Source organism: Lissotriton helveticus, chromosome 2_1 (assembly GCF_964261635.1).
Source record: "Lissotriton helveticus chromosome 2_1, aLisHel1.1, whole genome shotgun sequence".
Lineage (NCBI taxonomy): Eukaryota > Metazoa > Chordata > Amphibia > Caudata > Salamandridae > Lissotriton > Lissotriton helveticus.
Window position 1 is genome coordinate 1,426,080,194 of NC_136059.1, and position 26,845 is coordinate 1,426,107,038.

At 49.3% G+C, this 26,845-nt stretch overlaps 1 protein-coding gene across 2 annotated transcripts in view; it reads right to left on the bottom strand.

Annotated features, from left to right (window-relative positions):
* The window catches only part of ERCC3 (ERCC excision repair 3, TFIIH core complex helicase subunit), a 2,074,468-nt gene that overhangs the window by 556,130 nt on the left and 1,491,493 nt on the right, over positions 1–26,845 (bottom strand). For both annotated transcript variants that reach the window (XM_078676352.1, XM_078676351.1), the window contains exons 11-12: positions 25,988–26,190; positions 4,991–5,087 (exon numbers count right to left, since the gene is read on the bottom strand). In XM_078676352.1, coding sequence (XP_078532478.1) covers positions 4,991–5,087; positions 25,988–26,190 — 300 coding nt within the window. The remainder of the gene's footprint in view (positions 1–4,990; positions 5,088–25,987; positions 26,191–26,845) is intronic.

Genomic DNA, 26,845 nt, shown 5'->3' on the forward strand with positions numbered 1-26,845 from the left:
CTTGCATCCAGAAGTCAATACGAGCCATACTGTAAAACATTAATAACAGTAAAAACAGTAATATATAGTATGTATGGTATCATCTGCCGGTCCTCCAGTCTCTGTTTTACTTTATTTCTTGCTATAAATGCCAATAAAGACAACTGTTTTGATTGTTGTTTTGATATTGGTTTTTATTCCTGTACATGATTATTGTACCTACTCCCCTTATGTCACTATGCTCCATCGTATAGCCCATTCCTCGTTCACTCAGGTTTATAAATGATCTGTTATGTGTGCACTATTTGATTCAATGGCTATTAGAGTCCCCATATTAGACTCATGTTTTGATTTGTTACCTTCCTTTCCCTCAAATTGTAAAGCGCTCCGATATCCTTCGGGATCAAGTTTGCGCTATATAAAACTTTATAAATAAACTTTAAAAAGAAGTTGCAGCCTCATAAGTGCGGTCAGAGGGGGATTCACCAAGAGCTGCAATTTATCATCCTTTTTTTAATATATATATATATATATATTTTTTTTAAAACATTTTTATTTGCATTTTAGTGTAACACCACAATACAATCATGTCATCTTCAGCGCACATTTCCCATTCTCCACCCCCCCCCCCAAACATCTCTAGCTAGTTCCAAGGCAGTGTAATCCAGAGACCAGAGTGCCACAATACAGTAGTCTTTCATGTTCGGCCTGCGATGTCTCCCTTGTTGGCTTAGACACATTCCTGATTCCCCACCAAGTATATAGTCTTCATAGCCCAGCATCCAGCCCGTGATATGTTCTCCATTTACCCCAGACCTTACGGAACTTCTTCGGGAATCCCCTCGCCTTGTAAGCGACCCTTTCGTGGCCATGTACAGGTCCAGACCTCTCCTCCATTCCTCCAATTCTGGTGCACCCCAATGTTTAGCTATGTCCCGTTTGGCCACTACCAACGCCAGAGCCAAAAAGGTCAGCAGGGGATGTGCCAGATCTACGTCATTTGTCATCCCTAGAAGGGCCAATTTGGGCTCTGGATCAATAGGGGTCTCCAGCACCTCACTTAACTCCATGAATATAGTACCCCAATATGCTTGGATTGTAGTGCATGTCCATATGATGTGGTAGAAGTCACCTCCCGTGGCCCTGCATCTAAGGCGTCTAGTATCTTCCGCCCGCCCCATTTTATGAAGCCTCACTCTGTCGTAGTATGTTCTGTGTAGCACATTAAACTGGATGAGTCGCAGCCTAGACTTAATGGCCACCTCCCTGGGGTGCATTAGTACCATTTCCCAATCAATTTCCTCCATGTCCCCCACCTCACTCTCCCATGTTCTCCTTAGTTTCTCCAGGTCTCCTAGCATATTGTTTGTTAGTGTTCTATACGATAGAGACACCGCTTTTTCCTGCACCTGTTCCTGTAACAACCTACCCTCTAGAGGTGCGTACTCCGGGAGTCAGTCTAGTGATATTCTTTCCGCTCGCCAGGCGTGTCGCAACTGGGCGTATTTGAAGAACTGCGTGCGATGCAGTCCGAACTTGGACCTCAGTGCTGCGAACGATTCAGGTCTCCCCCTGCCACTATGTCGCCCAAGGTGGAGATCCCAATATCGTCCCATCTCCAGAAGCCTTTTAGCTTATTCAATTTCGCGAGCGCCACACAGTGCCAAATCGGCGTCTGGGTTTCTATCCCCAGCCCGTGCGGCTCATCGCCTTTTTCCACAACTGTAGGGTGGTACTCGTAGCGGGGAGAAGCTGTCTTCGTCGAGCACCCCCGAGCACCCCCGAGTACAGCAACGGACAGGCTGAGAGTTTATGTCTCTCAAGAGCATAGGTGGGGTGGTCTGCCGGTGCATGCATCCACTCGTTGATCGGGGCTATATGTTCGCCCAGTGGTATGCCTCCAAATTCGGGAGCGAGATCCCTCCGCTGTATTGATGGCGTTGAAGTGTGCGCAGTGCCACTCTGGATTGTTTACCCAACCACAGGAAGGACCTAAGTTCCTCATGAATCCTCCCAAAGACTTTGGTCGGGAGAGGGTAGTACTCGTTCTGTAGAGCATATAAGAATTTGGGGGGTGTGATCATCTTAAACATGGCCGCCCGGCCCAGTATGGCGAGAGGGAGCTGCCTCCACCGGATCGCGTCCTCTATAAAATTCAATATTATTCGTTCTACGTTCTGTTGGTAGGACTGAGTGCGATCCAGGGTGACATACACTCCAAGGTATTTAAACCCCTCCACTGTCGTCAACAACCTTCCAGGGAGGTCCGGCCAGCTTCCCTGTCCCTTGGGATCATAGAGGACCGACTTGTGCCAGTTTACCTGGTACCCTGCAATTTATCATCCTTATCTCCTACGTAAGTTTATGTCCAAGTCTGGCAATGTGAAATCCTCATCTTGAGACTTTGCTACTATTTGTTGAAGAAAATCCTCCAAGCGAGTTATAGGAGAGTGCCTTATGTGGTCCTTTTCAGGGGGACCACATAAGGCCTTATCATCATCAAAACCGCCTCAGGCTGTAATAAGGATAACATATCCCCGTAAGAACATGGCCCAACTGGACTTTCGGGCCGTGCATTTCCATTTGACCCTCCCATGGGACTCACAAGTTCATTTTTAGACCCTCCTGTGTTAACTTCTACTTTTCCCATAGGGTAAAATTTGACTCTTTCCCTTCAACATTGTAATAGAGGGATCTCTATTACGTAGTGGATTAGATTTGGTTTTCACATAAGCCCTTCCTAACAAAAGATGGCCGGATCTGAACTTTTTCACGTTAATTGTTCTCCTCAGTAACTTAAGAAGCCTGTGGTTCCCACCTATCTCTCATATTGCAGAGGGAAAGGCCCCTTTAGACATTTTATATTTTAAGACCTTGGTCACAATACTTGCCCGGCTGAGCTCTGCAGCAGCCTTTTTCTATTTCAACTGCTTCCAAGACTCATATTTATTCACCCCAGGTGTTGTTATTGTAACCTCTACTGTAGCTACACACTCTTCATATGTGCGTCCTTATGCAAAGCCCGGCAGGCCTCAAAAGCCAGCACAAAGAGCACAGATTAGATTTCCAGGAAGATCTATGAGCAAGCCCACGTTTCCAGATACTGATGCATAAGGAGCCCAGGAGGGCTATGAGGCTTTATCAGACTGCTGTTCCTCCCAATTAGGCGCTCGACAAATTGCAACTGCTCTTTCTCCAAAGTTTGGCCAGGTTGTAGGCTGTAATCTTGAGAGGCCCATGGTATGGGGTAGGAGTCCAAGGGTTTGAAAGATCTGGGTGTAACCCTATATGGCACAGTCATAATTTACCAATTTGCGCAACGACCGCACCAACCCCCTCTGCATGGCGCAAGCTGCACCGGCCTAATGCCAGCCACTTCCGTACCACTGGCAGGGGGGCACTGAAGTCTAAGGGCTGCAATCTATGTGAGAAGGTCCAATATGATCCTTAATTACAGCAAATCTCACTGCAAACTGGCGAGGCTAAATAGACGGGCCAAGAGCTGCTCCAATCTGCTCTGAGGCCCCTGCTCCACTCAGCCCGCTCCGCTGCTAACACATGGGAGGGATGGCGCCAGGATTGGGCAATCTGCAAGTTGCAATCCACAAAAGGCCGCCACATAAGCGGTAAAGGACATGGATATTGCCGCACAATGAGCCACCAGAGCGGGTCACCAGCGTAGCTCACTGGGCCACCCTGGCCACATCCCTTTCTGGGCACATCCTGGCCCCAACCCGGTCTGGTCCGCTCACCTTCAGCTCATCCAGGCTCTACTCTGCTGTGTCGTTCGGCTGCCTTGGCCTCAATCAACAGCTTCCATCTCAATAAAACAAGTTGTTGCCGGTTTTCATAAAAAAATTATTTTTCAATGCTTGGCAAAGCAAAATAGGTCTTTAAGTGGCATTCTATTTAATTTGTGGGAAATGTACAGAGATTAAATATCTGTCATCCGTGGGGCATGAGATTTCTCATCACTAGCATTACTGTGCTCAGCCTCATAAGTGTGCTACAAAAGCTGCAGTTTAAGAGTGCGCCCACACGCCATGATTATCCGATGAGCGTTTCCTTTGAAAATATGTTGACATTCACTCTAACTGGAGCTTTAAGGTTTTAGATAATATTGTAGGCTTCATTCCAAATTGATGCAAAAAGATTATACAGTATGCGATATACCAACAGACTGTTTCGCTCCCTCTAACAACCCACACCAAAACTACTTCAAACGCGTCACATGTGTATGTCAATATATAGTGTACCATGGGTCCATTATCCAATGGTGTTGCTCGTAGGTCAGCCCTTTATTGCCTGACACAGGATATTGGAGAACACAGAAGAGTATAACGATATAGAGTGATTTAGAATGAGAGGCCATAGTGGTGGTGTTTTTTTTATAGTTTAATTGTTCCAGATACATAGAACAGCCATACAGAAAGAGGACGACATGTTTCATCCGAAGGACTTTGTCAAATCTTTGTGTATATATCAGCAGTTTAAACTGCACAAAGTATAAGGTTGATTGGTTTAAAAGGGAAGACAACAGCTATAAAATTGATAATGGCCATTTGTATGTATGTTGCCTAACTAGGCATCTGTACCAGTTTCAGATGGACCATGTGTGTCAGGATTATTTGTGGAAGTTATGTTGTCTCCAAATATAGTAAAGTGACAAGGCTATGGTAGGCCAGTAGAACGTCAGTAGACTATTTACTGAATGTTCCTCATCGTGCTAGTCTGAGTAGTCAGGGCAGCAGTTTTTGCAGTAGTGACTAACATCACTCAACTCTAAACCGATCTCCTGTATACAATGCCACTAACTTTAAGCCATGCTGAACAGCAGCCACCTGACTGTACAACATGGCTAAATGACATTGGCAAAGTCAATAGCTCTCACATAAGCGAGACACCTATTGGCTTTGGAAATGCTGGTCCCTTATAGAGTTGTCATTACTAGAGCACAGATCGCATAAGTAGCACAAATCGTTAAATCCTAGATGCTATCCATTCTACTCACCTTTGATATGAAGATAGTATTTATCTTGGGATTGTGCTTGAAATTCTGTAGGATTTGCATTCTCTCTCCTTGGGATGTGGGTCCATAAATATAGGGTCTAAAAGAAAGGAGAGTAAAGATTATCGATTTTAAATGTTTTGAGTTCAAATATGTTTTAACAAGTTTGACATAAAAAATATGAACGATGTGGTAATAAAAGGGCAGGGCACATGATAGGTAACCTGCAAGCACTCATGTCATAGAAATACATCAGACAAGTGATATAAATATTCGTAAGACAATGGAGATGATCAGTACCATCAACATTATCTTGACACGCTATATGATCAGTTGGAGATTTAACATGTTTTGGGCTAGAGTAATTTTTAAGCAAAGCGTGAAGAAAAATATTGCTAAGACTGAGACAGGAAGTAGAGGAGAAGAGGAGAGGAGGAATGTAAAAAGAAGGATCACATTCATGAGTAGCCAATGCAGAATTGCCATCTCTATAGAGGTTTGGAATACAATTCTGACCCAGTAGTTATGAAAAGAGCCTTGGGCAATACATTTCCTTAAGAGGGTGGAGGTTCAATATGGATTTATTGGTTGCAAATCTTTATTGCATTTCACTAAGATTTACCTTTAGATAGGAAATTTCTACAACCAAGGATGAAGTCAAAATTGTAACTTTATGCCACCCAGACCACAGTGTATGGTGCATGAGTTTAACTGCTTGTTTTCAGTTGGAGAGGATACCTTTAATTGCCAGAGCTAATTTCAGTACTAATAGAAGAAAATCACTTCTGGAAGTTCAAGGTTGGATGATTCAGCAGTAGGACTAATTTGTAGCAGGCCTGCATTAGGTATGTTCTTGAGAGGAATAAAGATAAGTAGTAGTTTCTTACCTCTAACTCCAGTTCTGTAGTAGGGGTATCTCTGTTATAGTCATAATCTAGTGAATAGTCCCGCCCATGTGCGTGGACCCCGGAGCAATAAAAAATAATCTCTTAAGTTGTCTTCATTGCAGTCCTGCATAGACACTTAAGAGAAAATTAAAGACAATAATGCAGCCTGTACCTACAAGGCTACACTGTCCAGTACTTCAATTAGAAATGCCAAGGATATTTTACCAACATCACATTTCCATAATGTGTCAAGTTACATCCATAGAGAAACTTCCCCTTCACAAAAACCTTGGGATGATAGAGAGGAAGGAATGGACAGATACGCCCCCATAGGCTGCCATTATATGTCTGGAAAAGGGATACCGTGCCTTTAAGGAACTCTCCAGAGACCCTCAGTATCCCATAATGCACTGCACACTCCTTTTACTTTCAGTTCTTTTTGAAGGTGCATAAAGCAAGTCCTGTAGCATACATTACAGAACCATTGTCTCCACCGGGGAGGAGGGCGGGCGCTTAGGACTATAACAGAGATACCCCCACTACAGAACTGGAGTTACAGGTAAGAAACTACTCCTTCTGTAGTAGGGGATCGCTGGGTATAGTCATAATCTAGTGAATAGAATGGCAAGCCCATCCCAAAACACCACCCCAGCGGTGGAGAAACAACAGACAACATCACTACTGAGCAAACAGATTTCTCAATGAAGCCTGCCCAACCTGAGCATCTGCTCTGGTATCAGAGTCCAGACAGTAATGCTTAGCAAAAGTGTGGACCTACTTCCAAGTGGCAGCCCTGCAGATCTCTGCAATGGGAACATTACGAAGCAAAGCTGTTGTCGCTGCTTTGCCCCTGGTAGAATGAGCCTTAGGCTTACACCCTAAGGTCTTATTCGCTTTCTGATAACATAGCTGGATACATGACACAATCCATCTAGAGATGGACTGTTTAGAGGTAGCCAGACCCGTCCTGACCGACCCATAGTTGATAAACAATTGGTCGGACCTACGAATTTCCTTGGTCTTATCCAGATAGAATTTCAACACCCTCCTGACATCCAGGGAATGGAGAGAACGCTCCGCTGGAGTAGAAGGATTCTGAAAAAATATTGGTAAAGATATAGTCTGATTAACATGAAAATCAGAGATCACCTTGGGAAGGAACATAGGGTGAGTACGCATAACAACCTTAGCAGCATGAAACACAATATAAGGTTCCTGGCAACACAATGCCTGAATTTCACTTACCCTGCGGGCCGATGCAATGGCCACGAGAAACGCCGCTTTCCACGACAGGTGCTGCAGTGAAGCCTTGTGAATAGGCTCGAAAGGTTCCTTCATCAACCTGGACAGCACCACGTTCAGCTCACACGAAGGCGAAGGAAGCCGAAACAGGCAGGAACACCTTCTTCAATCCTTCCAAAAAATCCTTTATCACAGGAATCTGGAAGAAGGATGTCTGCGAAGGGCATTTCCTGTATGCCGTCAATGCTGCAAGGTGAACCTTAATGGAATGGAAATTAAGGCCAGACTGAGCTAAATGCAGAAGGTAGGGAAGGATGACATCTTCCTTGCAGGTCGTCGGACCATAATTATTAGATGTGCACCAGATGCAGAATCTCTTCCACTTGTAAGCATAAGAAGTCCTAGTGGAAGGCCTCTTAGCCTCCTTCAATATGTCCATGCAATCCTCAGGAAGATTCAAGTGGCCATATTGCACTATCTCAGGAGCCATGCCGCCAAACTCAACGATGAGAGGTTGGGTGCACCATCTGCCCCCCGAACTTCGTGAGAAGGTCCGGCCGACACAGCAGCCGCCGGTGAGGTAGGAGCGACTGGTGAAGCAGGCCCGTGAACCACCACTGTCTGGGCCATTCCGGAGCAATGAGGATCATCCGCGCTCTGGACTGGGACAGCTTGATGAGCACCGCCGGAAGCAGGGGAATTGGTGGTAAAGCGTACAGAAAGCTGTTGGACCAGCTGATCCATAACGCGTTCCCCAGAGTCCCCGGCTGGTAATACCTCGAGGCGAGGTCGCGGCATTTTCTGTTTTCGGCGGTGGCAAACAGATCTACGTCTGGAGTGCCCCACATGGCGAAGATGTCGCCGAGCACCACGTCGTTTATGACCCACTCTTGGTTTTCTTGGATCAACCTGCTGAGGGCGTCCGCTTGAACATTCTGCACACCTGGCAGATGAGTCACCGTTATCGTCAGTCCTCTAGCTAGCAGCCAGTGCCAGATCGCCTGCGCTTCCTGTGACAGTGTGCGCAATCTTGAGCCCCCCTGCTTGTTGAGGTAATACATTGTGGTGGTATTGTCCGTCTGCACAAGCATGGAATTGGTCTGGAAGGACGGAAGAAAGGCCTTCCGTGCCAAGTGAACAGCTCTGAGTTCCAGGAAATTGATGTGATACGTGGACTCCGCAGGAGACCACGTTCCCTGGATCTGTAGATGGTCAGAATGCGCTCCCCATCCCTGGAGAGACGCATCCGTCACAATAGTTTGAGTGGGGATGTCCTTGTGGAAAGGAACCCCTCTGAGGAGATTCTCTGCTGAGCACCACCATCTCAGGGACTGTCGGGCGTGAAGAGACAACTGGATCCTGTCGTCCCAGCACAATTTCCTCTGGTCCCACTGATCCTCCAAGCTTTCCTGCAGCGGTCTCAAGTGAAGGCGTGCATGTGGAGTGAGGAAGATGCAAGAGGCCATCGACCCCAGTAGAGAAGACACCGTCCTCACTGTTGTAGATGGAGCAGCTATGAGAGCCTGAGCCTTCCGAAGGATCGATAAGCGTCTCTCCTCCAAAGGAGACACGCTTGCTGACAGCGTATAGATGGAGGCTCCCAAGTACTGCAGGCACTGGACAGGAATCGGGACAGACTTGGGACATGTTTATATGCAACCCCAGTTGGTTCAACAGAACAGCCGTCTTGCTGAAGTGCAATTGCGCTTCCTGGAAGGTGGAAGCTTTAATCAACCAGGCGTCCAGGTATGGGTAGACAAACACCTTGTTCTTTCTCAGGTGCGCTGCCACCACTGCCATGCATTTGAAAAATGTCCTGGGTGCAGACTTCAGTCCAAACGGTAGTACGGTGTACTGATAGTGATTGGTGCCGACTAGAAATCGCAGGAACTTCCGGTGTTTCCATGCAATGGGCACATGGAAGTACGCATCTTGCAGGTCTATTGCGCAAAGCCAGTCCCCCCTTTGCAGCTGAGGATAGACCTGGTGCAACGACAGCATGCAAAACATTTCCCTGCAAATCCATTTGTTTGCTTGTCGCAAATCCAGAATGGGCCTGAACTCGTTCTTGTCCTTCTTGCACACCAAGAAGAACCGTGAGTACAGACCCTTTCCCTTTCAAGACAAAGGGACGTCTTCCATCGCCCTTTTTCTTAACAGGGTATTGGCCTCCACTTTGGAGCTCGCGCAGCTGAAACTGGAAGGCACTGCTCATTTTTTCTGCACACTGGAGGAAGCCTGGACATGGATCGAGACCTACAGAGCGGGAACCGACAGCACGCATTGCCAGGAGGAGGAGATGCAGCAAGCGACGCAGCTGCGAAAATCCCAGAGGCTCCGCAGAAGACAAAGGGGCGCCAGGATGCTATCGGTGTCTCAGTCCGCGGAGGAACGGAGAGCGGCACTACAACCAGTGGTGGCACTCTCGGGAGCCAGTCCGGCTCCATCGAAGCATGGAACAGACTCTGAAGGCAACCACACGGGCTCGGAAACAGACTTATCGGAGACGCATGGCGCCAAGGGACCAAAGGTGACGCCGAACTCGGCGAAAGAGATCCTGGATGCCTGACACGTGAGACCTAGGAACTTTATGTTGGCTGTGACTGGGGAGCTTTGATGAGAGGCAGACAGTGAAGAGAGATAACAAAATCTGTTCTGCCGCAAGCCCTTTATAGGGGATTCAGAGGGTGGGGGGAGGGGGCTGGCGCAGCTACCTGTCGGTTGAGAGTCATCCCCTTAAGGCCCTTAAGGTCCCTGCAGTGACGACTGCAGGATAGCTGAGAGGTTGTGTTACAGGATGGGAGTTTGGATGGGGGCTGATGGAACTCTGTTGGGTCCTGTTCTGGGAGGGGGGGGGGGGGGAACGGGCACTGGTTGGGGATGTGCCTTTCTGGAGATTTTTTACATTTGTAGTTGGGGGGGTGGGGGGGAGGGTGCTGCGGGGACAATGTTGGGCAGGTTCCACCACTGATCCGAGGTCAAAGACCAGATTGGTCAGAGGGGAGATGGAATGGGACAATAGCTGAAGTGGACAACCTGAGATGCATGACCTGGAATGTGAGGGGGCTACACACAATGGCAAGGAGACACAAAGTTCATTCTTATTTAACTCGCAGAGGGGTCCAGATTGCGTTCCTTCAAGAGACGCACTTAACAGCTACCGAGGGTTTGGCGCTGCAGCGTAGGTGGCGAGGTCAGGTGTTTAACACCACTTATTCTGCATTTGCTAGAGGGACATTGATCTGGGTAAGGGCTGGAGTACCGTTTCAGGTGACCAGACAGACGATTGATACGGAGGGTAGGTTCGTGGCGGTGGCGGGTAAACTGACGGCCGTGATATTACTTTACGTAGTATACATGCACCCAACACGGAACAACTGGAGTTCTTAGGGAAACTGTCCGGAACACTAGCACACTACCTGTCGGGTCCAGTAGTGATTGGCGGAGACTTCAACTCGGTGGAGGATGTCTCCCTAGACAGGTCGCACCCGCCGCTCAGGGACTCCCCAGTGCATCGATTAGCCAGGGGTCGGCTGGAATGGCAGGCACGATGGAGTTTGAAGGATGCTTGGCGCGTACGCCACCCGACTGCTCGGGACTACTCCTTCTCTAGTGTACATGAGCTGCATGTTCGGCTGGACACAATGTTGTGCTCTCCATTGACGATCCAGACTGTGGTGCGCGCCGAATACCTAGCCAGAACAATCTCAGATCACAACCCCTTATTGGTCACTTTTGACTGGATGGCTGAGACCCCGTGTGTTCCCACTTGGAAACTACAGCCAGACGCTCTGGATGACCCAATATTCCATGCAACACTTGAAGAGGGGATTTGTCAATATTTTACAGACAATGCCAGTACAACAGCGTCCAGGGCAACTGAATGGGACGCCTTCAAAGTAGTTATTAGGGGACTCTGCATTGGGAAGCAAGCAGGGTACGGAAGGTCCTCTTAGGAAACCTCAATAAAGTGGAGAAACAGCTGCGAGAGGTAGAAAGGGCGAGACCTGGCCATCCTGAATTACAAGTAGACATCAATGCAGCTCGGGAAGCGGTAGCGGTAGAGGTGGAGAGGCTTTGTAACTTTGATCACAAGGCATACTCGGTGAGGATGCATGCAGAAGGAGACAAGGCGAGTACATTGCTGGCCTGGCTGGCCAACCCCACACGACGATGTTCCCCCATCCTGACATTGGAGGGGGACGATGGGAAAATGGTATACACGCAGGCCGAAATACTACAGAACTTTACGAGATATTATGAGACGCTGTATAAGAGCATGGTGGAGAGTGGGGCGCCTACGTTAGACGCTTTCCTAGATGAAATGGATTTGCCACAAGTAGACCATGACCAGGCTGTTGGCCTCGGGAAAGATATTGAACTAGGGGAGATACAGGGCGCTATAAAGCGTATGGCCCGCAACAAAACACCGGGCCTGGATGGCCTGCCAATAGAATTTTATGATAAATATATAGAATTACTGGCGCCGCGACTTGTGGAAGTATATAGAGAGGCCAAGGAGGCGGGATACTTGCCCCAATCTATGAGAGAAGCACTTGTGATACCATTGTTGAAACCTGGCAGAGACAGCAGCGATGTGACCTCATATAGACCGTTGTCCATGTTGACGACGGATTACAAAATTCTTAGTAATATCTTGGCGGCCCCTATATGACCTCGTTGGTCCATAACAATCAATCGGGATTTATTCCCACGCGTAACACCACCTCGAACATTCGTAGACTCATTCGGATACTGGGCGCAGATAACCTAGAGGCGCAATCCCCCCTGATATTATCTGTCGACATTGAGAAGGCTTTTGACAGTCTGGAATGGGACTATCTATACAAGGTCTTGAGGCGATTTGGGCTAGGAGAAGAATACACACGCTGGACAAGAATTTTATATGCCTCAGCGGTGGCGAGAGTGAGAGTCGGGAGGTGGATCTCGCAACAATACTCTGTGGAAAGGGGGACGAGACAAGGATGCTCGTTGTCCCACCTCTTATTTGCACTCGCCATCGAACCGCTGGCTGTTGAGGTCAGGAAGGGGAGACACTATAGGGGACTAGATGGCAGGGATGGCCGCCATTTTATATCCTTATTCGCAGACGATCTGTTACTATTCCTTGAGAATGCGGGTGCGGCCTTGACTGGAGCGGAGAGACTACTGCAGCGTTTTGGGGAGCTCTCGGGCCTCAAAGTCAATTGGTCCAAGACATGTATGTTTCCTGTACGACAGGGAGAGGCCAGGCCCGACGGCCACCCATTAATAAAATGGGAACCCTCCTGTTTGAAATACCTTGGGGTGTATATCTACCACACCCCGGCGGCTATGTTGGAAGGAAATGTGGGTCGCTGCATACGGGCGCTGAAGGGCAGTATGGCCTTTTGGGCGACTTTGCCACTGTCCCTGATGGGCCGTATCTCTCTTTTAAAGATGGTAGCGCTGCCACGCCTTCTGTACTATTTTCATACATTGCCTGTTTGGATACCCTGCTCCATTTTCAAATTGCTAAAATCGCAAATATCTTCATTCCTGTGGGGGGCAGGAAGATGCAGAGTCGCCCAGCATACGCTTATTCGACCGAAAGATGAGGGAGGACTTGCGGTCCCTGATTTCGAGATCTATTATCTGGCTGCACAGTTGCAGATCTTCACGCAGGAAGTGGCAAGGGTATTCAGAGGCCCAGATCAAGAAAGGGAGGGAGGAACACCGCGCCATGTCCTTGCGTACATAACCATGCAGCAGAGGCTGGCCTTGCGAGACCTCACTTTGGAGGAACAAACGTTCCGCCTTTGCTGGAATAGATCCCAGCGGCGAGCGGGAGTGCGTCACCCATATGCGCCGGAAATACCCATTGGCATGCTGACGGCGTTGCCGCATTTAGGGGACTGGTCGCAGCTGCAGATCTGGGAAGAAGCAGGACTACATGTGGTAGGAGATCTATATGAGGGCAGGGAACTTCTGCCTTATCAAACGCTCCAGAAAAGGTTTGATTTGCCGAGGGGAGGATTCCTCTTACATGCAGCGATAACTAGAGCCATGCAGACACACTGGAAGGAAGGGTATTCGGAACCCAAGACAACCATGGCCTGTCAATACACCATGATGGCGGCGGGTACTTTCAAAGCGGTCACGTGTATCTATGCTAGGATGCACTGTGAAAACATGCCGCCCTTGCTCGGGTTGAAAGCCAAGTGGGAAACGGATCTGGAAAAAGAGATCCCTGAAATGGTCTGGCTGCAGATAATGCGGAGAGCCCGTAAGAGCTCCAGGAATGCACGATTTCAATTAGTGCATTTCTTTTATACTCCACAGAGCGTATTTAACACCAGGGAAAATTCATCAGTATTTCGGAGTGCAAGAGGCGGCGTGCCCTCGCTGCACCAGGGAGGGGGCCGAGCTCGGCCACATGTGGAGTTGCCCAGAGCTGAGAGAATACTGGGAGGGAATAGGAGACACCTTGAATCAGGTATCAGGCAGACAGCTGCAGTTTGACATGCTGTCAGTATCCTGAATTGGTTCCCCCTCACCCCTAAAAACAGGGTCAGAAGCGAGTTCATTGACATGGGCCTTATCCTAGCCAAGCGGGACATAACTAGACACTGGAAGGTACGGAAGGGTCCCTCGTACAATCGATGGCTGAATGAATTCCTGAGATGGGCTACCTGTGAAAGTTCCCTTAGATACCAGATGGCACGTAGACGCCGAGACGACAAAGCTCAAGACGCAGCGGCAGCATGGGAGGGGTTGGTACAGGCTCTACGGGACCTGGAAACCCACGACGGAGAGAGGGAATGGACCGGTGACAGGGAACCCCCTCGGCACACCCAGGACAGATCACACGACTAACCACTTAATGTTCCTGACACATAACCACACATGATTGACTGAGTAGACGCGCGGAGATGGTGGGACGCGGGGAAGGGAGGGGGGGAGGGGAGAGGGAGTTAGCCTGGTTTAAAATTAGAACTGGATATTGGATATTGAGGAACGGCGCTTCCCTAGCTGGTATAGTTAAGAACCCTATTGAATATCGCATGAGGCAGTGCTGGACTGGTTAGAGACGCCTCAGATTAGATAAGAGGTGGGCATGTTGTACACATAGGATAGGGATGCTTCTGATGAACATTGTCACCTCCCTCTGAGCCCAAGAGTCAACAGGGGGAGACAGAAGGTAGGTGGGACACGGAAGGGTGGGGCTGAGTACCGTTGCTCTTTTAGGTTCATTTCATTAGGTTGTTCAATGGAGGAGGGGACTGAGTGGGGGGGAATTTTACTGGGAAAAGGTTGTTTCAAAACTTAAAAGCAGACTTGAATTCATAATACTGGGCAGCTGCACCAGACTACTGTTGTGAGATCTTTAATATGTCATAGTTCACGCCGCCCGGCCTCCGGGATGTGGGCAGAAGGGCTGTGTAATGCCACATTGGGAGATGGACGTACTGCAAGTGCCGGTATTTGAAGTATGGAAAATGATACATGTAACTTTTATATTGTCTGCAATAAAAATATAATTTAAAAAAAAAATGATATGGCTTCCAACTTATTTTCATCCTCAACCATTTTGGGAAGACCACTCCATTCCCCCCCCCCCCCCCCCCGCAGTCATCTTGTCATCCTCTCGTCCACCACTGTCTTTTCGTTGTGTCCCGCACCATAGCCTGGAGACCCTGACCTCTTGCGTAAGCCTAGAGCTCCATCTGGTGGCCATAAGAAGAAAGGCAGGATACCTTGCTTTCTGCTAGCTTATACTACATGTCCTCGGATCCACACTGCCTGTTTGTGTGGACAAGCTTAGCGCTCATTCACGGGAACTAAAATAGAGATACAAAGGCTTCCTGGATATGCTGTCATTGTGAGACAGGACAGTGGAATGCCACTGCTTTTTAACCAACAGCGCTTCTAGTAAAGAGACTAAATCAGTAATTGGCATTCCATTATTATTTTGACCAACCATACACCGCAACAAGACACAAATGCACAACTAACTTCTCCTCCCACTGATTCATTTAGAGCCGAACCCTCAGTCATTCACTATGCCCTCGCCAAACCCCACCCGGATCTCTAAACTCGTGCGCTACGGACCCAACTCATGGTCCATAAATTACCCAGATAATCTGACCAGCAATGCTAAAAAGAAACTAAAACACAGAACCTTAACACAGCACCCAGAAACACTTATTGTAGACAACTACCACACCGTGACTAATGGTAAGACGAAAACTAACTTAAATTTCTACACAAATCGCCCAACTAAGTGGAAAAACACCTTACCTCTTTACTTTAAAGTCGCCAAGTCAGTAAACATTCCCTATGGCGAAAATATCTCCACTATTGTCTCCCCTACCTTTAAAGGGGAACTCACAATCTCCATCTTCAGAACAGGAAACATTCTGATACAGGCCACGGACCCACACCTCACCACTTTTCATTGACACTTCCCAACATTATTCTCCTCTCAAACTCTTCAGGACCACCAAAACCAATCTCCCCTATCCCCCCACCCTGACGGCAAACCCTGAACCAACCCAATCTCCCACCCCAGACAACCCACATCACAACTCATGGACATCCACCATCACTAATTATAACCTCACTACCCCTATCATCACACTCCGCCGTCATACACCCATTACGATGGCTCCAACCGATACCACCAGGTCCAGCAAACACACAGTTATGAAACACCACAAGGTGGATCCTGAGCCAAGCAGATCTGACTCAATCGACAATCTTTCCGTTACTGAACTCACTACAGATACCCCCCCCCAACTCGACTTCAGGAGCCCCGACTTTTCCCTCGCAAACTATCCCCAACTCCACTACTACCACTACTCCACCTACCCAAATCATCTCCATATCGAACGCCATAGATAATCCCTTGGACACTGACCCCCCTCGAACCACTGCACACGCACCCTCCCCCGACACACCGCCACATACCCAAACAGCCCACACCTCCAAGCCCACTACCAATCCCTTGTCCCTCGGGTAGGTCACTTCTCCACCGCTGCAGCTCTGCCTGCCTGCCCGCTTGCCGCCAGATCCTCCCCAGATCAGCTTTCTACTCGATCGCCGCCTGGCCTGACTTGGTTCTCCTCGTGTGCCTGCTCGTGTGCCTGCCCCCCCATGCCTCTTTTTTCTGTACCCCGCATTTTTGAGTGAGTGCCTCGTGTGCCGCCCCCTCTCTTCTTTTGTGTACCCCGCGCATTTGTGTGAGCGTCCCGTGCTTCTTGGTTCTATTTCCCCTCCCGCTTCCCCCGTCTTTCCCGCTGCTGCCTCCCGTGCGCCCCGCCCCCCTACACCCATTGGCTCTTCCCTCCCGCCTCCCAGCTGACCACTCCTCCCCACTCCTCCCCTCCTCCCTCTTATGGCGACCGTTGCGCGGCCGCGCCGCTGGCGTGCCAAAGGCACACCAAAGGCAAGCCCGTCTGCGCCCGTCCGCGCCTGGACCGCGCCCAGCGGCAGGACCCCTGGCCCCCGACGATGCCAGCTCACACGACGGACTTACGACGCCGCCACCCTCAACGCACTCAAACCCGGCCGGAACCCCGCCTGCTACCGAGCCACCCCGAAATGCACCCACGGACCCTTCACCTGCCAGGCCTGCAACTTCACCTGCCTCCGGACCTGCACCGCACCTGAAAGGCCAGGCACCAGCAACAACCACCTCAAGTGCATCCTGCTCAACACTCGCTCCATCCACAGACACGCCGTCGAACTCTGGAACCTGCTCGACACAACATCACCAGACGTCGCCTTCCTCGCGGAAACCTGTATGAACGCCTCCTCAGCCCCCGACATCGCCATCCCGGACGGATAAAAGATCACCCGGAGGGATTGCGTCAACCAGACCGGAGGAGGCCTCGCCATCGTCCACAGGAACACCATCCGCATCACGACCAACTCCGACGACACCCTCACCGCCGCCGAGCATCTTCACTTCCAGATACACACAGACCCCAAGACCACCCTCAGAGACACTTATCTACAGACCCCCCGGGACCACGCACACAATTCAGCGAAGCCATCGCAGATTTCATCAGCCCGCACGCCCTCACCCCCTCTGACTACATCCTCCTAGGGGACCTCAACTTCCACTTGGAGAACAACAATGACAGCAACACCCCCACCCTGCTGGACAACCTCGCCAACCTCGGACTCAAACAACTGGTGAACACCCCCACCCACTACGCCGGCCACACGCTTGACCCCGTCTTCTCCTCCAGCAAGCACATCTCCTTCAGCCACTCCACCGGACTTCATTGGACTGATCACAGCTGCATCCACCTCAACTTCAGGAAAACCACGACCCACCACCACCACCCGCAACAGGTTCCCGGCAGGAGCTGGAACAAGATCACCGCCGACCAGCTCACCACCTGCCTCAGCCAGAACCCTCCCGCCAGCGCAACGGACCCCAACGAAGCAGCCCGCAACTTCACACAGTGGATCACCAACTGCGCCAACGACCTCGCACCTCTGAAGAACCCACCCAGCAGACCCGGCAGCAAGAAAGCCTTGTGGTTCACCAACGAACTCAAAACATCCAAGAAAAACTGCCGCACCCTCGAAAAAGCTTGGCGCCACGACCAGACCACAGAAAACATGACAGCCCTCAAGAACGCCACCCGCATACACCACCAGCTTATCCGCACCACCAAAAGAACAACATTCAAAGAACGACTGGACAACAACACCCACAACAGCAAGGAACCCTTCAGCATCGTCAAAGAGCTCTCCAACCCCAGCGCCGGAAACAACGACATCACACCCTCGCAAGACCTCTGCGACTCACTTGTCTCATTCTTCCACTGCAAGATCGCTGACAAACACAACAGCTTCGGCGCACAGACCACGCACCCAACCACCGAACCAACGCCACCCACCACCACCCTCTGCAACTGGACCCCGGTCAGCACCGAAGACACCACCCGCACAATGAACACCATCCACTCCGGATCCCCTACCGACCCCTGCCCCCAACATGTCTTCAACAAGGCCGACTCCATCATCGCACCACAACTCCGGGACATCATCAACATCTCCTTCACCACCGCCACCTTCCCGGAGAGCTGGAAGCATGCCAAGCTCAGCGCCCTCCTGAAGAAACCAACAGCGGACCCCACTGACCTCAAGAACTTCCGCCCCATCTCCCTCCTCCCTTTTCCTGCCAAGGTCATCGAGAAGACCATCAACAAACACCTCGAGACGAACGGATCCCTCAACCCCTCACAGTCCGGTTTCTGAGCCAACCACAGCACCGAAACCGCCCTCATCGCAGCCACCGACGACATCAGATCCCTGCTCGACAACGGGGAAACAGCTGCCCTCATCCTCCTGGACCTCTCTGCAGCGTTCGACACAGTTTGCAACCGCACACTAATACAACGCCTCAGCAACACCGGAATCCAAGAGAAGGCACTGGAGTGGATCATCTCGTTCCTCACCGGAAGAACCCAGAGAGTCCGCCTCCCCCGTTCCGATCCGCGGCCACCGAAGTCGCCTGCGGCGTACCGCAAGGATCCTCGCTCAGCCCCACCCTCTTCAACGTCTACATAAGCCCCCTCGCGGCCATCGCACGCCAACACAACCTAAACATAATTTCCTACGCCGACGACACCCAGCTGATCCTCCCCTCACCAACGACCCCGCCAGAGCCAGCCTACACAAAGGAATGAAAGACATCACCGAGTGGATGAAGAACAGCCGCCTGAAACTGAACTCAGACAAGACGGAAGTCCTCATCCTGGGATCATCCCCCTCCGCCTGGGACGACTCCTGGTGGCCCCCTGCCCTGGGCACCACCCACAAGCCAACAGACCACGCACGAAACCTGGGCTTCATCCTGGACTCCTCCCTCTCGATGGCCAAACAAGTCAACGCCGTCTCGTCATCCTGTTTCAACACCCGGCGCATGCTCCGATAGATCTTTCGATACATCCCGACCGAAACCAGGAAGACGGTCACCCAGGCACTCGTCAGCAGCCGACTGGACTACGGGAACACCCTCTACGCGGGAACCACAGCCAAACTACAGAAAAGACTGCAGCGCATACAGAACGCCTCCGCACGACTCGTCCTGGACATCCCCCGCCACAACCACATCTCCGCCCACCTGAGAGACCTGCACTGGCTCCCTGTCAGCAAGAGGATCACGTTCAGACTCCTCACCCACGCTCACAAGGCTCTCCACGACCTGGGCCCCAAGTACCTCAACAACCGCCTCACTTTCTACACGCCCACCCGCCAGCTGCGTTCGACCAGCCTCACCCTCGTCACCGTACCACGTATTCGCAGAGCCACCGCCGGAGGAAGATCCTTCTCCTACCTGGCGGCCAAGACATGGAACTCCCTCCCCATCTACCTACGGCTGACCCAGGACCATCTCTCCTTCAGGAAGCAACTCAAGACCTGGCTGTACGAGCAGTAACTGACCCCCCCAGCGCCTCGCGACCCTAGAGGGTGAGCAGCGCGCTTTATAAATTGATTGATTGATTGATTGAATCCACTGGGCACGGACCTCCTCCTAAACATTGGTCAGTCCTCGTCATTGGACCCAAGTCGCACAACACCTCCACCTAACCCCTTGACCAGAAGCAACAACGACCCAACTCCTCACGTCCAATCTATCCCCACTCCTAATCCCAATGATGCCTCTCAATCACACAACCTACTACTCTCTCCTTCCACTGACTCTAGTCATACACTGCCACAGATGAAGGCATTATGCCCTTTCAGCGCACTTACCCACTTACTGACCCGAATGGTGCAGAAAATAGACTCCCTAGCGGCAGATATCCTACACCCGTCCATGACCCCACCTGGTACACCATGGAACACCAACCCTATAAGGAGTCAGGCTCATTGACTTAGCCGAACTCTCTGCCCTATCGCAGAACAAGAAGCAGAGGAGATCAACGACTCGTACCTCACAATAAGCCAGAACACGGCCCTTTTTGCAATCCCTGTTATAGTCAGCACAAATAGAATCCCTAGACCTGCCAGCTCGCCAAGGCCCCCTGCTCTATACACGTCTATACATACAGAAAACACCAACACCGAGGCTCCCTGTCCTCTATCATGCATACTCCTCAACTGCAGATCAGCAGTAAAACATGCCACAGATATTGCTGAAGTTATACTTGCGGAAGAAATAGACATCGCATTACTCACAGAATCCTGGCTCTATTTAATATTGAATCACATGTCAGAAACCAACCAATACGATCTGACAAACCAAAGCACTGGACCAGGAACATCAACGGAGTCCCTATAAGCGAACTGGAATCCAGGATTCATGCCCACTTACAACCCCAGCATTCCAATATGACGGCCAATGATCTCACAGCCCACTTTAAGTCCGCAATGACAGAGTTGTTAGATCAAGTAGCTCCACTCAAACTCAATAATTTGAGATCTACCAAATCTAAATCCTGGTTCAATGTAGATCTTAATAACGAAAGACAAAAACTCAGACAATCGGAAAGGGCTTGTAGACAAAATCCTTCGACTCTCCACCTAGCGAAACTTAGGTGGAGCCGACAGGCATATAAAAAACCCATCTTTAGAGAAAAAGCCATGTTCTTTCGCACCCAACTAGACCAGGCAAATAATAAACCTAGAGAACACTTCAACATTATAAAAAGTCAAACAAACGTCACACCCCCACAAGAAATAATAGCCACCAAGGATCGATGCGAAGAAATCACCAGCTTCTTCACAGATAAAGTCAGAAAAATTTAGCAATCCTTCATCCAAACGCCAAAGCCTCCTTCCCCTGCAACCTGCCCCTTTTTAACCACTCCTGACCAAACAGATCAAAATCATACCACGGACAACCAGGCCTGCTTCCAACTGAAGAATGGCGCTAATTGGTCGAACTTCGAACTCATCTCAGAAATCAAAGTCTTCAATTTAATTACCAGCTTAAAGCCCACTTCCCACACTTTGGACCCCCTCCCGTCCACAATAGTAAAAAAATCTCATTGCCCCTTTCTGGACAAAAATCATTAACTCCTCTCTCGCATCAGGTTGCGTCCCAGACTCCCTACAACTAGGTCAAATCACCCCTGTACTCAAGAAACCAGGGGCCGACCCCAACGAGATTAACAACCTCAGACCCATCACCAACCTTCCGTTCCTAGATAAAACATTAGAGAAATGCGTTCAACAACTCAACAAACATATTGACAACTTCAACCTACTGAACACCTTTCAATCCGGTTTCAGGAAAGGTTGTAGCACTGAAACAGCGATGCTCAATATCTCAGATGATATCCACAGAGCCTTAGATGAAGGTGAGGCCCGTCAGCCCTCATCCATATTTACTTATACGCGGCATTCGACACAATAAACCGTTCAGCTTTACTGAAGACTTTGAAGAGGCGCTCTGGCATTAATGGCACAGTACTAGAATGGTTCACTTCCTTCCTTCAGCACCGTTAGCAACAAATTAAAATCAACTCCTGCCTCTCTGCACCAACACGTGTCAAACTTGGAGCCCAGCAAGGATCGATTGTGAGAAGTTGGCCTGATGTATGATGTCCACAGTTCCGTGGGCACCTTGTATCTGTCCAAACAATCCCTTATGGTGACGGTTGTAAGTCAACCTTATAGACAAGCTATCCTAGGGGTAGCATGGACTAAGCAGCCTTAAAGGCTTAACTCAAGAGGGCATGTGAAGCAAGCTGTTTTACCATATGCAATCCTGTAATACCAAATGAAAGGACACCACACAAGTTATATATTATAAAAATATATGTATTTATTCTCAGAATAATCCCCACTACTCTTTATGAGCAATGAAGCACAAGCGTTTAAACAAAAGCACAATATAACATATACAAGTTGCACGTTTTTGGATGAGGCCGGTGGCCACTCAAACCATATATCAAAAAAGTGGTATAACAATCACTAATCGATCGGGGGTAAGGCCTAGGGCCTTGGGAATCGCTTGGACTATACTGGACTAACCACAGTTAGGACGGGAGTAGCCCGCGGGATTCGGGTGCAGTGCTGAAAGCACGGCTTGCTCCAATGTAAAGTCAATGGTGCGTAAAAGTTATTGTTTTACCGATTAAAGAGTCTTCCGACTGGACTAGGACTACCAAACTTTAGAGTTAGGCACTAGAGGTGTGTACCAGTGTAAAAACTCCGGCGCTAGTAAGTTACCTCACCCACAGGAAGCGGGTGCATAGGTGCCAAAGTGTGTCGGGTTTCGTCACGCAGTTCGATGGTGCCTGAAGATGAAGATGCAGCAGGCGTCCAGAAGAGAAGTGTCCGGGGCGATCCAAGGGTGGATCAAAGCTGAAGGGTACCTGAAAGCAGAGGGGACAGAGTCTGGGTCACTGGGCAGTGACCAGGAAGGAACCAGGCAATGTCGGGCGCAATCAGGTCGATGTCGGGTGCCTTGCCTCCGCTGCCACGTGGACTCTGAGGCACCGAGGATGTCCTGGAGAGAATCACGAGCTGTCCCACGAAGGATCTCGCTGTTGGCGGTGTCGGCTTCACGATCGGAGTCAACAAACCTTGGCAAGGGCAACCCACGCAGGATTCGAAGAAGGCTTAACACTCGGACCAGCAAGGTCTGAGCGGGTGCTCCTTTTCAGGGGAGAGAGTGCCAATCTGGAGCAACCAGATCAGCTGTTCAAAGTTAAAGGTTAGTCAGTTCAGGGGCCACTAGCCAACGGGCAAGCGACCTGACCAACGCGTTGAGCGGGAAAATGCAGAAGGGCCCCACGCAGCACTCGTCGAGTGTAGAGGGGTGAGCTTCGGTGCAAAAGCTGCTCGGGGTTGGAGCTTCTCACGCTCCAATGCACAGCTTCGAGGGAGCCTCGGGTGCTGCACGGTCAGCGCTTCGTAGTTACTTCAAGATGGCCGCTCCCACGCTTCAGGCCGCCTCCACGGGTCCCAGCTCTGCATGGACTGTGGATCGGGCTGTTGGAAGTCGGGATAGCTGGCTCTTGTCGGTCTCTGTCGCTCGAGTTCCGGCGGGAACTGCAACAAAGCAAACGTCGAGGTGCTGGATGGTGCCTGTTTGCACAGGGTGGTCACTCCTTGACCACAAGGGAGATTCTTCAGTCTTCCACGTCGAGTGGGATGTCGAAGGGTCCAGAGTTTCGTTTCATAAGTTTCAGTCAGGATAATCTGATGTGCATTGGCACTGCTCCCACCTATATTCCAAATCTGGGGGCTGGATTACCTGCTAGGTCCCTCCTATGGGTGGGACCCAGGAAGGGGGCGGTTACACCCCTTTCCTTTGTCCAGTTTGCCGCCAGGACTGGGGCTGGATGGCCCCAGAACCGGTTTGACTGGAATCTGCCCAGGGACACCTTGTGTGCCCCAAGCAGTGTCTAGTTTCATTCAACCCTCCCTGCTACAATCCACTATCTCCTGTCTGGGGTGGTGTGGCACCTCCCTGTGACAGGAAACCCTTTGTCCAAGCCCCCACTGCCAAGTTTCGGTCAGCAGCAGGAGGTCAGACATATGTCTGTGGCAGCAGCATCCATTTTGTGATGCTGGGGCTCTGGTTAGGATTAACCGCATTTGTAGTAAGTAACATGTCTTCCCCTCCAGTAGGGGTGGGACGCTGCCCCCATCGTCAGAATCGTCGAGGGGGTAGCTATCCACGTTGTATGACACCAAACACGACATGTTTTGATAAAGCCAAACCAGAGTTTCAATAACCGTAAGGATTATAATGCACTTAAGAGTATATGGTATGGCAGTATCACTGGAACAGCTATAGGGAAATGGTCCCGCAAGCTGCAGACAGGCTCAGCTCATGCCAGAGCACTATCTCACATAAAACCAAGCACTCTGCCTCCAGGATTGTTAAGGCCTGCTATAGGAGTGGCTGATAGGTATATATGTGTCCAGATATAGGTTTAGACATAGGTATATTATATCTAAGCAAGGGGTGATTACACCACCTTGCCCCAGCTGAGTGATCAGCCAGTTGTGTCAATTTAAGAACCAGCCAGGGGTGGCAAAAGCTATGCTTCAGCCCCTGGTAGGCCTTGGATGCCCCTATGCCCTGGGCACCTATAGTGCACTGTACAGGGGCTGACAAGGAGTCCAGTATCAATTTGGTTATGCATCTAGGGTGCATGGAGTCCATTTTAAGAGAGAGCAGATAGCCTGGGACCCTGGTTAGCAGGATCCCAGGCCAACTAAGTCGAAAACCAGCTAAACACTAGGCAAAAGGTTTGGCGTAACCATAGTCAGGCATCCACCCTCCTACATCGATCCTCTCACCATCCCTCATGAATCTCTTCATGGAACCCCTTGCAATTATTCTGAAGCAAGCAGGGGCCAATACCACCTCTATGCAGATGACACTCAAATATACCACAAAATCAAATCACCCAAGGATGTCCAACACCTCAATGCCACGCTAATCAAGTGCCAAACCTGGTTTAACGCAAACCATTTAAGGCTGAACCCGGACAAAACAGAATTATACTGTTCTCTCCGAAAAGTAACCACTGACGTATCAAAGGCTGGCTCAAGAATTTTGATGTTCTAAACTGCCCCCATGTCCTATCTGACTTGGCAAAATCACTAGGCATTACCCTGGATAAGAACCTGTCAATGAAAGACCACATCAAGAACTCTGCAAAAGGTGCACTTTACTCTCCAAAACACCTCAAGAAAATTAAACCTTTCATTCCCCAGGATGATTTCAAGACAATTGTACAATCCCTAGTCCTTTCTAAACTGGACTACGGGAACGCCATCCTAACAGGTGCACCAAAAGCTTTGCTCCATCAAGGTCAGTCCTTAATATGGTGGCTCGACTCAAAACTGGTGGAAAAGAATTGAACACATCACACCTACCCTCAAATCACTCAACTGGCTTCCCATGGAAGGCAGATGTATTTACAAACTGGCCTGCATTACACACAAGGCCCTCCACATCCAATCCCCCAATTACCTGCAAAACAAACAGGTTAAAGCAGGAAAATCAAGAACTCTGAGAAGCACCAACTCACTTCTTCTCATCCCCCGAAATTGAAAAGGAAAGCGACCCAATGCCGATCCTTCTCTGGTAATGTTCCCAGGATATGGAACACACTCCCTACTGACCTCAGATGCAACCCCTCATTCCTTTGCTTCAAAAAGGACCTGAAACTACTGCTCCTCAACCAATACTTCTCAGATCAAGTCAACCAACCTAGGCATCAATAGACTAATGGTCTTCCCTCTCACTCTGACTCGGACTTTCAAGGATGGGGGTTATCTGACTGTTTCAACCACTTGCGTTTTTCACTCCTTCAATGTATACTTACGTGTGATGTCTTTGCTTATATATTTTACACATCCTCATGTCCTACGATGTAGTGCAACTTTTTCTTTTCCTTTGTGTATGTAAAGCGCGCCGATACCCCCGGGTCTAACTAGCCCTATATAAAACTTTATAAATAAATAAAGGTTTCAGACGTGGAGAGACAGGTTTCTTGAAATGCAGTTTTAAAACCGTGAGCACGGCACAGAACACCACAGTTGCATTTTCATTAGAAAAGCAGAAACCCCAGTCCTCCTATTTCTCGATCATACACAAAAATGTAGTGTCCAGAACTGAAATATTAAAAGAGTGACAGCCAGTAAACATTTAATTCCCCTTTGTAGTTTTATGCTTTTTTTCTACTTAAATTCTAGAGAGAGATTGGAGAATATCTGATTTAATCTGACCCTCAGCATTCATCCATGAAACTAACTTTTGAAAATCACTGGTACCACCAATGTTCCTTCTGTTCGAAGCACGTTTAAACACACCTCTTCCTTACAATTCGGCATCACTTGCTTGTTCAGTCGTATAATATACTCCAGGTGCAGATTTCTCTTGTTCTGTCTCACTTACTTGTTCAGCCTGATGGCGTATTCCTTCAACGCATAGACATTGTCGGCAAACACAATGATCTTGTCATTCCGACGTTCATGGAACTTAATCAGGAACTGGCATGCCCTAAACTTGTTTGGGTTCATGGTATATAGCAATATTCGCTTCTTCGTTTTAATAGCAACATATTCACGGTAAAACTCAGGAGACATTGGACACCAGACCTGGAAAAACGGAGAGCAAAAAAATTAACCTGTAGGCTAAAGCAACATCGGAGAAAGGCAAGTAAAATGTCCTACCAGTAAGTGTCTTCCGTTGAGAATGTAAGCTAAAACTCTATTTGGAATTAAACATAGGACTGCCATGTTCATATACCAAAACGATTTCCACCATATGGTGGAATAAGGAGACATTAACACGCATGTAGACCAATTCTAAGGCAAGCAAATGAAAGTCCGTTTTAGCCTAGGAACATCATGGCCCTTGAGCAGAGAGCAAATTGAAGTAAAAATGTTAACTAATTCAGAAAAACAATAAAACAAAAAATACTTGCAATCTGGGTCTAATAGCATAAGTGAGAATCCTGTTCAAGAACAGAAGTTGTACTCTTCAATGCCGTTGAAGAATCACAAGACGGAAACTACACGCACTGGCTGCCATTTCCCATCTCCCACAACCATATAATGTAGCATTACTCCCTATGCAAAGGACATTATATATATATTTTTTTTAAAGTATCATACAACTTGCAGAGACCTGGATCAGAGATGACAGTTTGGGGCTTGTGGTGAAGGTTTAAGTTCATTGGGGACTTTTCGGTTTCATTTACTATTTGTTGGGTCACCACCATCACCTGTGGAAACTGTAAAGTTTTTTTTT